This window comes from Rhinoraja longicauda, chromosome 7, assembly GCF_053455715.1.
Source record: "Rhinoraja longicauda isolate Sanriku21f chromosome 7, sRhiLon1.1, whole genome shotgun sequence".
NCBI classification, from domain to species: Eukaryota; Metazoa; Chordata; class Chondrichthyes; order Rajiformes; family Arhynchobatidae; genus Rhinoraja; species Rhinoraja longicauda.
The window spans coordinates 15686829-15705286 of record NC_135959.1 but is presented as its reverse complement, the minus strand read 5'-3'; the positions used below and the strand labels follow the sequence as shown (position 1 = coordinate 15705286).

Sequence of the window (18458 nt, the reverse complement as noted above, 5' to 3'; positions counted from 1 at the left end):
AAGGAATGGAGGTTTATAGATCATGTGCAGGCAGAGGAGATTATCTTAACTTGGCATCATGATCAGCAAAGATGTTGTGGGCCGAAGGGCCTGTTCCGGTTCTGTACTATTCTCTCTTCAAATGTTGGCTGGAACCAGCAACTAGAAGATAAAACAGTTGAGAGAAGGCGTTTCATGAGGTTTATGGCGCCTATGTTTCTACAGAGAGAATGGTTGGAACTTGCCAAATCTAGAGTACCCTGGATGAAATGTGCGCCAAGGGTAAATTAAGGCAAAAATCAGAAGGGTCTGTGAAACATCCAGGGGATAAATGGGTCCCTTTCGGAATGGCAGGCAGTGACCAGTGGGGTACCGCAAGGTTCGGTGCTGGGACCCCAGCTATTTACGATATACATTAATGACTTAGACGAAGGGATTAAAAGTACCATTAGCAAATTTGCAGATGATACTAAGTTGGGGGGTAGTGTGAATTGTGAGGAAGATGCAATAAGGCTGCAGGGTGACTTGGACAGGTTGTGTGAGTGGGCGGATACATGGCAGATGCAGTTTAATGTAGATAAGTGTGAGGTTATTCACTTTGGAAGCAAGAATAGAAAGGCAGATTATTATCTGAATGGTGTCAAGTTAGGAGGAGGGGGAGTTCAACGAGATCTGGGTGTCCTAGTGCATCAGTCAATGAAAGGAAGCATGCAGGTACAGCAGGCAGTGAAGAAAGCCAATGGAATGTTGGCCTTCGTAACAAGAGGAGTTGAGTATAGGAGCAAAGAGGTCCTTCTACAGTTGTACCGGGCCCTGGTGAGACCGCACCTGGAGTACTGTGTGCAGTTTTGGTCTCCAAATTTGAGGAAGGATATTCTTGCTATGGAGGGCGTGCAGCGTAGGTTCACTAGGTTAATTCCCGGAATGGCGGGACTGTCGTATGTTGAAAGGCTGGAGCGATTGGGCTTGTATACACTGGAATTTAGAAGGATGAGGGGGGATCTTATTGAAACATATAAGATAATTAGGGGATTGGACACATTAGAGGCAGATAACATGTTCCCAATGTTGGGGGAGTCCAGAACAAGGGGCCACAGTTTAAGAATAAGGGGTAGGCCATTTAGAACGGAGATGAGGAAGAACTTTTTCAGTCAGAGGGTGGTGAAGGTGTGGAATTCTCTGCCTCAGAAGGCAGTGGAGGCCAGTTCGTTGGATGCTTTCAAGAGAGAGCTGGATAGAGCTCTTAAGGATAGCGGAGTTAGGGGGTATGGGGAGAAGGCAGGAACGGGGTACTGATTGAGAGTGATCAGCCATGATCGCATTGAATGGCGGTGCTGGCTCGAAGGGCTGAATGGCCTACTCCTGCACCTATTGTCTATTGTCTATTGTCTATTAATGCGGCAGAAAGCTTGAAAGAGTATTGAACATGCAGGAATGAAAGTAAAGGGAAACTAGGAATTGAGAGAAAAGGCTTAAAATATGTTGGCACGTAAAATAAAACTAAAATTAAAGATTTTTATTGAAGAGTAAAAGAATGACTAAGGCCTATTAGAGATCAAAAAGATGACCCATGTGTGGAATCAAAGAACGTGGATAAGATTCTGAAGTTGTACCATTCTCCCCTCTTTAGTGATGATATTTACAGACGATATAAAAATACACAAAGTGCTGAAGTAACTCAGCGGGTCAGGCAGTATCTCTGGAGAACAGGAATGAATAACATTTCAAGTCAGGACCCATGCCATTCAGTATGTTAAAAATCTTATTTGCAACCTTTCTAATTAAGGATGACAAGTATGAAATATTGGATGGGATGTTGTATAAGAGGACGCATAAGGAATTTTGTGTCTTCGAAGGTGGGAAAGTCACCAGTTCCAGACAAAATATATCCCAACCAGTTAAAAGAAGTGAGGAAGGAATTGGGGAGTCTCTAATAATGAAATTTCAAGTCTTTCTTGCTGTGGAGTGGAACCACATGTGGAATGCACAGTAGCACCAGGACATTTTTTAGAAAGGTTGCCCTCCTTGGTATAGTGTGCTAGCGTAATTTCTATTTTAGGTTACCATCTGTCTGCTAGCATCTTATTTGGGGGCCTGCTTCCAATTCTCCAAAATCTTACTTTTCAGAATAGATTCTCCATGGTCCCTTTGCTTGGGCAGCTTACAACCCAGCAGTATGAATATTGATTTCTCTAACTTCAAGTAACCCTTGCTTTCCCTCTCTCTTTGTCCCTCCCTATCTTAGTTCTCCGACTGGTTTCTCTGTACTCCTGATTAATTTTACTGTTTAATGCCGACTTGCCACCTTCCCCTCAGCCAGCAATGAACCATTCTACAGTGCCTGCTTTGATCTGTCATTTTCACACCTTACCCCTCCATATCTCTAGTCTCCCTCTCCCTTGACTCTATCTGAAGAAAGTTCTCGACCTGAAACATCACCCATCCCTTCTCTTTTCCAGCATCTGCAGTTCCTTCCTGCACTTTAGGTTACCATCTGTTCGCTAGATGGGGGCGTTTTTAATTCTCCAAGATCTGACTTCTCAGAATAGATTATCCCTATTCATAACTCAGATATTAAAGTTTCCAATTCATTAATAGCAGCAGCCGAAAAAAGAGAAATGCTTGCAGGGACCTCTGCTAACTAACGAGGATGTTGCCAGGACTAGAGGGTCTGAGCTGCAGGCAGAGGTTGAGTAGGCTGGGACTGAGGTTGTTAACTTCCTCACTCCCAAATACGGGACAAGGTGACGTCACCACCCCGCGCCCCACGTGACCTCACCCAGCCAGCGGCCATGTGCTCCGACCGCCCGGGCGGGGAGACGGGTTGCTAGGCAACCTCCGTTAGGTGGCGCCCGGGTCTCTGGGCCTACACTGTCCGGAGGTAGACACAAAATGCTGGAGTAATTCAGCGGGTCAGGCAGCATCTCGGGAAAGAAGGAATGGGTAACGTTTCGAGTCGAGACCCTTCCTCAGTCTGAAGAATGGTCTCGACCCGAAACGTCATCCATCTTCTGCTGGACCTCCATGAGGCGGGCAGCGAGGACTTTGCCATGGATGATGAGGGCGACGCAAGTATCCACAAACTGAAGGAAAATGCGAAGAAGAGGAAGGGGTGCGGATTTGGCTCCGAGGAAGGCACTCGATCCAGGCTCCGAGAAGACTACAACTCCGTGGTGCAAGACGGCAACGCTCCTCGGTGGAGGGGTGGATCCTGTTGTGACCGGGGTCCACGAGGAAGCCACCAAGGAGGACATCCACGACAAGTTTGCCGAGTATGGTGAGATCAAGCACCTGCACCTCAACCTGGATCGGCTACCTCAAGGGCTAGGCCTCTGGTGGAGTACGAAACCTAGGCTACAAGAAGGCTCAGGCGGCTATGGAGGATTTGAACGGATCGGAGCTGGCCGGGCAGCCCATCAGCTTCGTCAGGGGGCCACCTAGGTGCAAGAGGCGGAGTGGCCGCAGGAGGAGGCGGAGTGGCCGCAGGAGATGCCGGAGCCTGGACTGGAAACGTCACTGAGTCGGGACGGAGTGCGGAGCGACTGGTGGGACGGAGCGGCCCGCACAGCGCCGGGGACAGAGACGCGCCAGCAGATCGCCTTGCCCAAACTGAGCTATGCGTTTCAGGGGCCGTTTTAATCTCAGTCAGGACTGTTGTGGGGCTGGGGAGAGGGTGGGGAGGGAGGGTAATATTGGCTTGCGCAAAACAACACTCAGAAATAAAGTATTTTAGTTTTTTTTTAAATCTTCAGTCTGAAGAAGGGTCTCGACCCGAAACGTCGCCCATTCCTTCTCTCCCGAGATGTTGCCCGTCCCGCTGAGTTACTCCAGCATTTTGTGTCTACCTTCGATTTTAACTAGCATCTGCAGTTTTTTCCCTAGTGTCCGGGCCCACAGTGCCCCCCCGGGCCGAATACGGGACAAGCCAATTTAGCCCAAAATACGGGATGTCCCGGCTAATACGGGACAGTTGGCAACCCTAGCTGGGACTCTATTTCTTGGATCGCAGGAGGATGAGGGATGATCTTAAAGAGGTGTATAAGATCATGAGAGGGATAGATCGGGTCGATGCACAGAGTCTCTTGCCCGGAGTAGGTGAATCGAGGACCAGAGGACATAGGTTTAAGGCAGATAAACGATTAAATAGGAATCTGAGGGGTAACTTTTTCACACAAAGGGTGGTGGATGTATGGAACAAGCTGCCAGAGGAGGTAGTTGAAGCAGGGGACTATCCCAATATTTAAGAAGCAGTTAGACAGGTACATGGATAGGACAGGTTTGGAAGGATATGGACCAAATTGTTGGGCAGTGAGACGTAGCTGGGACATGCTGGCCGGTGTGGGCAAGTTGAGCCGAAGAGCGTGTTTCCAATTTGTATCACTCTGAGTCCATAACTCCCGCACAACAGTGAGTGACTCACAAGAATCGTGACACTGACACAGCGCGAAGGGCAGGACCTGTGATTGACAGGAGTCTGTCAACCTGCGTGTCAACCAAGCTGGAGGCGGCGTCGTGTGCGTGATGATGCAGGGCCGAGGGGAGGAGAAGGCGCCGGGGCCGGGGCCGCGCTCACGTCACCAGCCGCGCGTGCTTCTTCAGCGGCGGCCGGCGGTTGACAGCCACCAGAGGTGGGAGAGGGAGCGTCGTTGCAGCACCGGCTCGGAGCAGGGCAGTAGTGGGGAGCGTCGTCAATCGACCAGTGCACGGAAAAACAGGCAAGTAAGTGCGTTCCATCACTAAAAATCAAGAGTATATAACAATATTTTCCATTGTTATTGTTTGTTTTATCTACATACAGTATGTCTGAAGAAGGGTCTCGACCCGAAACGTCACCCATCCCTTCTCTCCAGAGATGCTGCCTATCTACCTATATATATATATATATATATATATAATGTGTAGGAAAGAATTGCAGATACTGGTTTAAATCGAAGATAGACACAAAATGCTGGAGTAACTCAGGCAGCATCTCTGCTGGAGAGAAGGAATGGGTGACGTTTCCAGTTGAGATCCTTCTTTAGACTTCAGACACTGAACTTTTTTTCTCGTTTATTATATTGTTTACAGAATACCACGTTTACATTCTGTCGTGCTGCTGCAAGTAAGAATTTCGTTGATCTATTTGGGACATATGACAATAAACCACTCTGGACTCTTTGACTATGCAATGGCACCTCCAATGAATGAAGATGCCGGCTGAGCTGGGCTGGGAGCGGGTCAGGCGCTTTGCCCACCCTCACAACTTCTCAACTACTCTCCCCCCCCCCCCTCCCCCCCTTCACTACAAGAAGGGTCCCGATCCGAAACGTTGCCCGTCCTTGTCCATGTCCTTCAGAGATGCTACTTGACCCGCTGACTTACTCTGTGTTTCTCTCCCCCCTCTCGTCCTCAGAAGGAGCGGGGAGATTTTCAGCAGGAGGTTTTTGGGGACCCTGATCCCCGCAGTATCCGTGCCCCCCTCCCCCCGGTCCAGCTTTTTACACCCCATGCTTGAGTCTCTTTATCTCTGGTCTTTCTTGTATCTGGGGCGTCCTCTCGCCCTTCAGCCGGAGGGGAAAGAGATCTGTGGTCAGAACTATTTCTTTATAAAGATCTCTGCCATTGAATCAGCTTGAGGGACCGAGTGGTCTCCTCCCAATTCATATGTTCGTGTCTTTTGAAAGAACAATCATTACTGTTTTGATCCCTGACTCACCAGCCTTGGAGGATTAGAGTATTTCCTGGTTCGTAATATCTTGGATGGGTCGCGCTGCTGAATAAACAGATTGTTTCTTCATCCGGTTCCCCTTATTGAAAGCCAACAATATCGAAGTGTGTCATGTGTGTTGAGGCTGTATTGCAAGTATTTGGAGGAAATTATCTCATTCGGCCTTTCTGGAGGGGAAACTTCCCGGTGAAGTACAGCGGGAAGAGAGATCTAATTGAGTACCGGTTATTTTTTTTAAACCGGGATTTGCCCCTGTAAGAATGTACGCGCTGTTACTCGCGCTGCAGACTACGATAACAAACACAGACAGTTTGTGATTGTCGGACGCGTAATAAGCTGCCCACTCGAGATGATAGAAAGCAGGGCTGTTGCCTGTGGTGTCGAAGTTGATGCTTCTCGGGCAATAGGATTCATTCGATGAGTCTCCATGCATTTTGCGAGGGCGGCAGTGGAAGGACATGTAGAGTTAATATCCTTTGATACCATTGCTAAAATAGAACAGATTGCTGAATGATTTATAGTGAAACCAAAATATATGTTGAAAACTTGAACCTATTGTCTGCCTGCGAGGCACAATGAGAGATGCAAGACATTTTTGAATTAGCCCACTTTCAGGCTAGGAACTCGCCCATAATGTTGTCCTCTCTGTTCATGTAGAATGCACTGTTTAGATGCTACACTGTTAGAGTGAGTTGTGGTGAAACCATCCAGTAATCTAGACATCCTAAGGGAGGCACAAACCATCTGGGAAATCCTAAGGTAGACATAAAGTTGTGGTGAAAACATTCTGTAATCTAGAAATCCTAAGGTAGACACAAAGAGAGACCTAAGGTCAGACAGCATCTCTGGAGAAGATAGACACAAAATACTAGAGTGTCTCGGAGGGTCAGTCAGCATCTCTAGAGAAAATCAACACCAAATTCTGGAGTAACTCAGAGGTTCAGACTGCATTTCTGGATAAAATGGACAGGTGGCGTTTTGGGTCAGGATCATTCTTTACACTGAAGTTTTGGGTCGGAACCCTTCAAACTAGAAATCTTGCCAGCCTACCCATTATTGCACCTACTCGACTCAAATTCCACTATCTAGCTGAACACTACACTGGATATGGGCTCCATTATAACCTGTCACCCATCATCAACAAATAATGAAAGGTCAACAATTGCCTAAGCATTGAAGGCTACAGGCAAGCTGCCAGAAAATAGGGTAAATTTGCATAGGTCAAATGGCCTGTTTTCATGTTGTATGACTAAAAGCAAGATCACCATATATATTTACATTGGTAAAATTAGTTAATTTGCCTATCTGGTCTTTCATCAGTGTGTAAATTGCCTCCTTCACATGACTGTTGCTTGCCATTCATGGTGTCTCTATGACCGGGGGACCTGTCCGCTGAAAATGCCAAATGATCAATCTGTTTTGCAAGACCAGCTGAGAAATACTTTGAAAACACCTGTGCTAATTCACATCTTTATAAAACTAAAAGATGTTGTGTTTGAAGAGGATGGCCTGCATTCTGCTCACACATAAGCTCCATTAGATTTATGAGATTTTCTACTGATTTCCCCTGAGTGATGCTAGCTAGTTTTTAAACTCTTTATATTATGGCAAAAAGATGGGGAACTTCACTGTGGATGCCAGCCCCTGGTGTCTTCCTCACATTGTCTATCCCCTTCTAACATGCTCCAGGGAGAACACTGTATTTGTGCTGAAGTAACTCAATGGGATAAGCAGCATCTCTGGAGAGAAGAAATGGGTGACGTTTTGGGTCAAGTCCCTTCTTCAGACTCAGTCTTCCTGCACCGTAATTGTGCTATGGTATTTTGCAGCAGATGTGCAAACAGATGTGAAAAGTTAAAGGGAATATTGGGCAATAGCCAGGTTTGTGACATAGGATCACTGATTAAGCCCTTTGTCCTTTGTGTATGATCCACCAATTCTGAATTGTCCCTTCATCACTCCATTCACTTTCCAGGTGAATTGTGTTGAAGACAAATTGAGAAAATCTTGATCTGTACTTCAACTTTGGAAGAATGATGTGATCAGACTGAGACATATGAGATTAACAGGATGTATAAACAGAAGTGATTTTGCTGTGGGGAATCCAAAATTTTGGAGATACCATCTCAAGATAAGAGGCTTCCATTTGGGATTAAAATAAGGAGAAATTTTTATATATAGGGAGTTGTAAATTTTTGTAAGTTTTTACGCCAGAGACCTGAGAGTTCCCCTGGTCCGTGCCTTCCATCCCACCAACCTCTGCATTCCTTAGATCATCTTTCTCAATTTCTGCCACCTTCAATGAAATTCTTTCACCAGACACAACTTCCTGTCTCCCTTCAGTGATCCTTGCCAAAATTGCTGTTCAGGTAACAGAAAGTCATGTCTTACAGAATTCACAAATTGCTAACCCAATATGAGGTATGAAATAAAATTCACTCTGACAGAATGGCCATTTTCTTGCAAAGCAAACCTCTATAATCGTCTCTCTTAATGAAAGCAGGAGAAAAGTACATTAAGTTTGGTAGGAATGCTGCAATTGTAACAGCTAAGACACTTGGGAAGAGAAGCTGTGATTGACATGGCAGGCTGGCCGTTAACTCTCTGCTTTTTTTTCTCTTCTCCTTAGTTGTCAATCTGTGCTTGAGTCGAAGACTCTGTAGCTCCCATAAGTGAATAGAGTGTGTGTGGAGCTCCCATAAGTGAATAGTGAACATAGACTGTTCCAGGTCTGTACTTGAGATTTCTTCATGAGCCTTTTTCCATGTCACTTCTACTTGCATTTTGATTTTGATTGAATCTTGTCTTTTTTTCCTCAAGTCTGCTCAACATTGAAAATGAAGAGGAACTCTCTGAGATGCTCCTTGTTTTGTTACCTCACTGTGAGTATCATCTTTTTTGATCTAGTATTTCAGAGGAACTTGGGACAATTATAAAGGATTGTGAGTGTTAGCTAAAGGTTAAATGTCCAGAGGTTTTAACCAAATAGTTTGAAAGTCATCCCTCTCTCTTGGTTAGACTGAATCTTTATTTGCTGCATCAAAAATGTTGGGTGGTGGGGTTGTGAGGAGGGGAAACCGAAATAGTGCATATTAGATTTTTTACTTTTTTGTTAAAGCTCCATTAGTTAGACCCAACTTTCACAAAGGGGACTGGTCTGTAAAATGTCACAGGTGGATTACAGTGGTTTGGAATTGTTGGAAGCTGAACCTTTGCACATCTGGGCCGAGTGAGAGATTCCTTGAAGTCACCCAGGCAATGTGCCATGTTAGTTCTGTGATGAATTTGGATGATTCTTATTTTTTTATACCAACATGGTAGGACTGATTCCTCCCAGACCAGGGTTTGATCATAACCTCGGGTGCAGAGTTTACATGTTCTCCCTGTGACCGTGTGGGTTTCCTCTAGGTGCTTTGATTTCCTCCAACATTCTGAAACATGGTTTATAGTTAATTGATCTCTGTAAATTGCAACTAGCATGTAAGGAGTAGGGTAACATAGAACTAGTGTGAATGGGTAATTGATGGTTGGCGTAGACCCAATGGGCCAAGGGGCTTGTTTCCATGCTGTAACTCTAAACAAGATAAACTAAACATCAACATCATGCATTTAAATATATCGTGGTTGTAATAAACCAGCCCAAGACACTTCATAGAAATGTAATTGGACTGGCATTTGCAAAGGTAATGGTGGGCATATCTTCCCCCCATCAACATCAATGGTGGAGAGCTTCAAGTTCCTCAATGTCCACATCACAGAGGACCTGACCTGGACCACCCACATTTCCACCATCACAATAAAAGGCGCAACAGTGCCTCTACAAACTCAGGCGACTGAAGAAATTCAGCCTGAACCCACGGGTCCTCAGGAATTTTAACAGAGGCACCGTGGAGAGCATCCGGACAGGCTGTATCTCCACCTGGCATGGCAGCTGCACCAGCTCTGAAGGACCCTGCAGAGAGTGGTGCGGACGGCCCAGCAGATCACCGGGTTCGAGCTGCCCTCCCTCCAGGCGGTGCGTTGGAAAAGCCCTGAGGATCATCGAAGACCCCAGCCACCTGGACCACTGTCTATTCTGCCGGCTGCCCTCAGGCAAAAGGTACCGGAGCACCACCAGACACGCAAATAACTTTGTCCGCCAGGCAATCAGGCTGCTGAACCAACCAGCCCTGAAACTCACCTGAACTGGATTCTTTCTATAATTTAATGGTCACTTTATAATTTAATGCATGCACTTCATAATTTAATGTTAAATTTATTGTGCGGAATCCTCCAGCACAAGATTTTCACGCAGGATTGTACAATGTATGGAATTGGTGTGACAATAAACCCCCTTGAATCTTGATACACTGGAATGCAGAATTCTCAAAGGGCTAAGGGAGGGTATGAAGGTGGGAAATTTACTAGGTAGGTTTGAACAAAGGCACAAGGACTTGACATTTTGTGAATACTTGTGTGATGGATAAATAGAACGTGATGTGAATTAAGTGGTTACGTTACAAGCAGAGGGGTATTGAATAAAGAATTAACTACATGTTCTGTCTCTGAAATTAAAGGGGTGGGGTGGGGTGGGTTATATGGATATAGGATGATAAAAATATTATCCTTTTGCCAGTTAAAAAGCCAGTTAAATGAAAGAAATCAAGGTTGAAGTTCTGACTTGCTTTGCCTTTCTGTTTACTTAGTTGTTTCTGTTTCGTCATATGCAGATAGTTGTAAATATCAGAATGGTACAAAGCAAACACCTGCTGTTCATTATTTGCTGACATTATTGCAGTGAGTGTTTATCCATTACATGCACTGTTTTCCCAACAGCTCTTTCCTTTTTAACATTATCAACAGGGTAAATCTAGACACACTATAACCTATTGCATTTTACAGCCTTTTACAGGAGCACTATGTTGCTGTGATCAGGCGAAAATAATGGGGTTAATGTTCCTGACGGCAGTGGCACTATTGTGAGCTTGCACCCGGTGGATGATTCCCAGAAATCACAATTACATGGGTGTGGGATTTGCCACCTAGATCATTAGAACAAAATTGGGGTCCAATTTACTTTTCCCTGATCTCCTTCCACTTTGACAACAAAGATGCATATTCTGTTACTAACTGCAGAAGGATGAGTCTGACGATTCTTTGCCTGTTCGAATGTAAAACCCATTGAATGGACTTATGAAAATGTTTCCTAAGATCATTTTTATACCATTTCCAGCAAAATTCCCAGTTGTCTGTTTTCTTCAGCGTTCAAGCCTGATGGGTCAAATGTTTAGTGGAGATTTATGCAAATTTCATAATCTGTTTCATAGATTTCATGTGGAGTGTAATGCATACTCTGACATAATTATTTCTAGAACTATTTCACATAAATTTTTAGACCAGCTGTAACAATGCAAAACATTTAATCATTTTTTAAATTTGTTTATTTTGATATTCAACTAGCTGCTCTGAATTTGTTTCCAACTTTTCATTACAACCAAATCCATGGTGTTAACGTGGGTTAGTTTTAATTTCCTGAAGCATGCATTTTCTTTCATCCACTCATTGGATGCAAACATCACGGGCATGGCTGGCATTCCTACCCCATCCCTCTTTACGTTGAGAAGATTGTGATAATAACAAAATGGCACACTAGAAAATTATATGGTGACCTTGTTGTGCACCTGAAGTTATGTAAAGATTATAAGATGGTGGATATCCTTCTGTAGGGAACTTCTGTGACCCAATTGGATCCTTGTGATAAGATGAGAGTTTGGCAATTCCCAATACTGATACGTTCTTAAAATTCTTCGACCAGGGTGTTGGTATGGGCATCAGGAAATAAATTCCAATCTACCAACTTCCAAGTTTCACCAAGCAGGCTATGTAGTAGGTAATCTGTTCTAGAAGGTGGATTGGCATTTTGGATACCAACTTAGTCTGGAAGCTTCCTGATTTAATCTGTTTGTGTTGTTGCAAGCTTCACGAAGAACTGCCAGGTTTCTTGGGTTTGGGAAACATGGCTGATGAAATGAAGCAAAGTCTTGGGGAGATGGTAAATGAGTTGTGGGTCAATAAATGTGGGAGTGTTTCTGTGATGTTGGGCCCCAATATCAGATTGCCTTTGCCCATGTCCCCCAGGGTCAGGGATCAGACCTCTAAGTAGTGTAGTTTAGAGATACAGCGCGGAAACAGGCCCTTCGGCCCACTGACCAGCAATTTCCCCGCACATTAACACTATCCTGCGCACACTAGAGACAATTTACATTTATACCAAGCCAATTAACTTACAAACCTGAACGTCTTTGGAGTGTGGGAGGAAACCAAAGATCTCAGAAAACTCACGCGATCACAGGGAGAACGTACAAACTCCGTACAGACAGCACCCATAGTCGGGATCGAACATGGGTCTCTGACACTGTTAGGCAGCAACTCTACTGCTGCACCACAGTGCCACCCGATTTTGGTAACTTGTTTCAAAGTCTCCTTCCATTCCTTTGTCATATTGTGTTTAACTCTACTCTGAAGTACGTTTGTACACTTTAGCATGCTGAATGTAAATATAATAGTTGTTTGCAGTCACTGGGAATCCAGAGTAATTTTATTTATGAATCATTGATTATTATCTTCCATGAACTGAAAAGCTGCTGTGGATATGGAGGAGTCTTTGCTCTGATAGATTTGATGTTAGTCTGGAATGCTGCACCTGGAAGCAGAAATAAACATTTCTTATTGTTAGAACTACAGAGGTCCATTGTGATGTCCCTGGCTATCTAATAAAGAAGGATTGAAAGCATATCTCAAAGTAGGAATGTTCTGAATTATGATAAAGGTTTTTGAAAAAATCTGCAATTTGAAAATCATCCATTGTGAAGTTACGAGGAAAATAATCTGTGGCTGTGATGGGTGGGGGAGGCATCAGGATGGAGCTGAAACAATCTTCAAGTTCAAAATTTAAGAACATGAATACTATCAAGCGATTCTCTTCCTCCTCATTGTCCAAGTTCTGATTAGCCCATTTGAAACGATAACTGTTTTAGTAGACAGGCATCTACAAGTAGCATTTTTGAATAATTTGAAGCTGTTTTGGAATTGAAGTTGCAGTGGCTGTCGAGGGGAAAGAATTAAAGAGGTTGTGGGGGGCATGTTTTTTCTGCACAAACGACGGTGGTGTATGGAAGAAGCTGCCAGAAGTAGTAGAGGCTTGACATCGGGACAAATTAGTGGATGGGAAAGATGTAGAGCAGTCTGGGCTAAATGCAGGCAAATGGGACGAGCTCAGGAAGGCACTTTGGTCAGAATGACCAAGCTAGGCAGAAGTGCTGTTTCCATACTGTATAGCTCTATGATTCTAGTGTCAAGCCATTAAAGTGTCTTATGATATTCCCTGGTTAATGTGGATGTGAGCATATTCTTAGTATATTCGTTATTACAACATAGAAAAGTACAGCACCAGAACAGACTCTACAGCCCACAATGTCTGTGCTACATACACGACTAATCTCATCTGTCTATATAAGATCCATACCCCGACATTCTCAGCATATCCATGTGCCCATTTAAAAGTCTCTTAAACTTAACTATCCTGTGTACCTCCATTGCCATCCCTGGCAACACATACCAGGCATCCACAACTCACTGTGTTTTAAAATAAATATTTGCCCTGCACATTTCCTTTCACTTTAATGCTATTAATTTTGTATCATTGGATTTTATGAATGTGCAATAGTTATTCAGTTCCAAGGGCAGGTTTATTTTAGTGAACTGTGTGGTAATCTGTGGAAAGAATAGAATCTACTGGATGCAGTAGCAATTAAATTCATTCCGAAGACGTATAGGTTTGTAGGTTTGTCTGAAGAAGGGTCTCGACCCGAAACGTCACCCATTCCTTCTCTCCCGAGATGCTGCCTGACCTGCTGAGTTACTCCAGCATTTTGTGAATAAATCGATTTGTACCAGCATCTGCAGTTATTTTCTCATAGGTTTGTAGGTTAATTGGCTTGGTGTAAATATAAATTGTCCCTAGTGTGTGTAGGAAAGTGTTAATGTGCGCGGATCGCTGGTTGGTGCGGACTCAGTGGATCAAAGGGCCTGTTTCCGCGCTATATCTCTAAACTACAACTAAACTATCCACTGTCATTAAAAACCCACCTGCTTCATTGGCATCCTTCACCCAAGTCTGGCTGATTTGTGATTCCTGACCAACGTGATGTTGTTGATTCACAACTGTTTGCTGAAGTGGTCTAATTAGTCTCTTTGTTGTGGATGCTGCAAGCTCTCTGTGATTGATTAAATACTACAATAAGGCTGAACATAGTGTGCACTTAATGGCTGAAAATCCCACCCCTGTGAGCTAATTGGTTTTGTGATTCTCTCCCCAACATTTGATTCCATTGATTCCAATGATTGCACAGGCGATGTTCCCATTATTTTTAACATCCGAGCGACATCTAGTGAAAAGTAGTGTGGTTCCTGGCAATGAACAAGCACCAGTCCCTATGATTAGGGAATGTCTGGGGAAGGAGAACTGAGATTTCAGCACACACAAGGTTAATGGAATGGTTACCCAGCTGTTTGGCAGAAGGTGACATTATAAGTCAGTTGCATTTATAAGCTGCCTTTCTGAGCAATTCATTAGGACTCCAGTGAGGAACGAATGATTATGTGTCACCAACAGTGTGTGTCTGCTCCCTCACAGCTGCTGACCTGGCAAAGTACAATGATGTTGCAGTGTGGCAAGCAGGAATTTGAGGACAACCAAGGTCGCTGTGTCCCCTGCTTTCCCTGTCCTCCAGGGCAAGAGCCTGATAAGGTAATGCTCACTCTTTCTAACTTCATAACTTTGAGTTAATATGTATGCTTGAATGATGAGCTGTGCTGTTTTCTTTTGTCTGTAATATTGTTTGCTTTATCTTACAAAGATGGTGTGTACATGAAGTTAAAGCTTTAAAATGTAGAAAATATGAAAAGGGGAGGTAAATGTTATTCAATATTTGTGCCTACCCTGTCATTCAGGCCATCATGGCTGATCTACGTATCAAATCCCTACCCTCTCTTGGGCATACAAACTGTGATTACCCATTCTCTCCTTGATTGCTTGGGGAGCAGTGGTGGGGTGGGGGGGGGGATAGAGGTAGTGGCAGGACCAAGTCTGGTAAGTGATCGAGCGATTGATGTTGGGTTTCTTGATCTGTCTCCATTACGGGGAACTGACAAATATGACTATTCTCAATTTCTGCCTCCACCGCGTCTTCTCCAAGAGGCTTTCCATTCTAGGACAAACGAGAAGTCCTCTTTCTTTAGTAAACTTGGCTCTACTGAGCAAGTGATAAGGATTTGCATGTGTGTCTGATTTATCTCAGCAGGATCCAACTGCAATTTTAACTCTGACATGCAAGGGCATGCTCCTGGTAGGTTGGCCTGGCGATGGAAGATGCCAATCCAAACATAGGCTGAGTTTTGATTCATTCCTTAATGAGGTCAACAAAGGCTTCTACAGTAGCCACAGGCTAGTAAAGCTAGCAAATGAACTGATTTTGTGTTTCATGTATCTCTCACCAGCTTCTGGGGTGATCGCTAGGTTACCTTGAGGTAATTATAATTGGGATTTGGGTTGATCTATAATGGGTTGCTAATTTGATAATGCTCATTAAACTACTTTGCCCAGAGTTAACGTTACAACCTTGATCTGGGTCAACATGGTAGTGCCCTGGGGCATCATTTTAAAGCAAATCCGAACATCATTCCACTGTTGTTCTAATAGCAAATCATTAATAATTCCACTAACTGGTTATCAACAGGAACAATAGACGAGATAACATTTAATTGGGATGGACTAGATTGGGCTTTGATTCAAAATAAAGGGATTCAGGAAATTTTGACAGGCTTGAATGTCGAATGTAATCTGTTTATGTGAATTGCATTTACTCTGAAGATTGTACTATTGCTGTTCATTAATTTCTGTCCCATGCCAGGCCTTTGTGGCCATTCTCACCACTTCAAGAGATTATCTTTTAGTAATAATAGCAAATACAATAAAATATTAATTTCCTCCAAACTTTATCATTGTCATCCTAATCATGTAATGATAAATGTGTGAAACTGCTTTAGGACTGCTGGTTTGGGAAAGTTGTGTTTTTTACCATATTAAAATGTAAGCTGTTTCTGTTAGGAATGTGGTTACGGAAAAGGTTTTGGAATGATCTGCAGAAGCTGCATGCCGAGCACTTTTAAAGATGGCTATGGCTTTGGCTCCTGTAAAGCCCTCAAGGACTGTGCAAGTTTGATGAAGGCATATAGCCGTCTGGGGACAACAATGACAGATGCTGCCTGTGGACACTGTTTGCCGGGGTAATTAACCTCTAAATTTCCCCCTTGTAAATCCTAGAGTGTTTCAACCATTCAAGACTTGGCCTTGACCTACATTCACCTTTCCTTTTGCATGCAAGTATGAATAATGCTGCCTGGTTAAGAGGGTATTAGCTATAAAAAGAGCTCGGGCAAACTTCAATTGTTTTCACTGGAGTGTTGAATATTGACCTGATAGAAGTGTATAAAATTGAGAGGCATGGATAGGATGGACAATCAGAACCTTTTTGTCCCAGGACGGAAATGTCAAATGCCAGGATAGAAATGCCCCCCAACCCCCCACTACAAATGGTCTGAAGAAGAGTCCCAACCAAAAAAAATCACCTATTTATGGCTTCCAGAGATGCTGCCTGATCTGCTGAGTTACTCCAGCACTTTGTTTCTTTTTATAAACCAGTATCTGCCGTTCCACAATGATCAGAGTTTGACCTCCCCAATGCCTTGTACAATTGCAACACAATAGCCTAGCTTGTATATTCAAGGCCTTGACTGATGAAAGCCAACGTGGCAAAAAAACGTCTTCACCATCTTGTACAGCAGTGGTGTCATATTACAGGGAACTATATACTCGTGGAACAGAGGAACAAAGCAGTATAACTCCCCAGGGTCCTATCATTCACTGTGGAAGTCCTACCCCGGTTTAACTACCCAAAATGAAGCCCCTCGCACCCATCTTGATTTAAACTTCATTTGCCTTGCCCAGCCTATAATCTTTGTAAATTCCATCACAAAACTGAAGTGATGTCAATCCTCGCCCTGATGTAATTTATATCTTCAATTGCATCACAGAAACCATTAAATTTGAATCCTTTTTGGGTATTATCGTTGTGTCCTACAGAGTATATGGAATATCTGTAAGCATAGAATATGTTGTTCTTTCTGTATCTTGTGGCTATTTATATTGCAATCATTTTTGACGGAGTCATGCAGTGTGTTTACTTTGTACTATGTAACAATTTGAAACAATAGTCTATAGATGCGATGGGTAAATAGGCTGTTTGTCAGAATAAACCTTTAGTGGCAAGTATGGTAGTTTACTTCAGATCTGTGGAAGAACATGATTGAGTCCAGTATGGCAAGTTATGGGTGAGTTGTATTTTTGCATGTCTTTCAGACCACACACGGAAACGTGTTTTATCAAAGACCCCGGTGTGTTGTATTCTATTCAAACACAGCGCAGCAAACCACAATGATGAGGCACAGTGGCGTGACTCATCACCCAGTTCTTACTTAGTAAGTTTAGTCTGTTGAATAAAGGGGAGGCCATTTAAAACTAAGGTGAGAAAAACTTTTTCACCCAGAGAGTTGTGAATTTGTGGAGTTCTCTGCCACAGAGGGCAGTGGAAGCAAATCACTGGATGGATTTAAGAGAGAGTTAGATAGAGCTCTAGGGGCTAGTGGAATCAAGGGATATGGGGAGAAGGCAGGCATGGGGTATTGATTGGGGACAATCAGCCATGATCACAATGAATGGCGGTGCTGGCTCAAAGGGCCGAATGGCCTCCTCCTGCACCTATTTTCTATGTTTCTATGAATATGAGGTGGACAACATGGCAGAACTGAATGGGATAAGGAGCTATCCTTGTATGACCCAGCTTAAACCATTTAGCTCTTATATATTCAATGAAGGGATGTGTTCTTTAAGTGAAAGGTACCCTGTGGTTTAAGAATGTGATTGAGATTGGTGAATGTAAAGACCTGGCATTGGGCTAGTTGCGTATCGCATGTGACAAATCATTTGTCACACAAGACAAAAGATGTTCCGTTTAAAGAATTTTTTAGTTGCAGAATCTGAATGATTAACTCAAAGCCTTTAGAAATTGCTGAGAGCTGTATGTTTAGGACAAGTAAACCTACTCAAGGATTGTGTAGGAAAGAACTGAAGATGCTAGTTTAAATTGAAGATAGACACAATGCTGGAGTAACTCAGCAGGTAGGCAGCATCTCTGGAGAGAAGGAATGGGTGACATTTCGGATCGAGACCCTTCTTCAGACTCGAGGATTGTCTTTCTTTTGGAAGAATTGATCATTTGGAACCCTTGCATTGTTGTTCATCCTCTGGTTTAAGCCAATGTACTTTCTTCCCTGACAACGCTCTGACCCTGCATTGATATATCTTTCTCTACCACTTTAGCGTCTATATTTGAGCATTTATTTCCTCCCCCCCCCCCCCCCCCCCGCCACAACCCCAAATAAGTCTCCTTAGTTCTCTTGTCACTATTAAAATTGACTTTTGTTCCTTTGAATCAAAATACAGAGGTAACTGGATATTTATAGGCATTTCCAGTTGAAAGGCGACTGTCTCTCAAGGCATCCACGCAATGATTGAATTGTTTGAAAGGTACAACATGGAAACAGGCCCTTCAGCCCACCATATCCATGCCAACTACCTATCACACTAATCCTATGTTATCCCATTGTCGCATCC

At 43.6% G+C, this 18458-nt stretch overlaps 1 protein-coding gene across 3 annotated transcripts in view; it reads left to right on the top strand.

Moving 5' to 3' along the window:
* The first annotated feature begins 4584 nt into the window (after nt 1-4584).
* Nucleotides 4585-18458, top strand: part of relt (RELT TNF receptor) — a 48550-nt gene continuing 34676 nt past the window's right edge. Inside the window, exons 1-5 of one of the 3 annotated variants that reach the window (XM_078402997.1) lie at nt 4585-4698; nt 8316-8415; nt 8507-8568; nt 14361-14474; nt 15834-16012. In XM_078402997.1, the coding sequence (XP_078259123.1) occupies nt 8524-8568; nt 14361-14474; nt 15834-16012 (338 nt within the window). In that variant the 5' untranslated portion in view covers nt 4585-4698; nt 8316-8415; nt 8507-8523. Of the gene's footprint in view, nt 4699-8315; nt 8416-8506; nt 8569-14360; nt 14475-15223; nt 15254-15833; nt 16013-18458 lie in introns of those variants that run through there. The other 2 variants (XM_078402998.1, XM_078402999.1) reach the window with 2 other exon arrangements.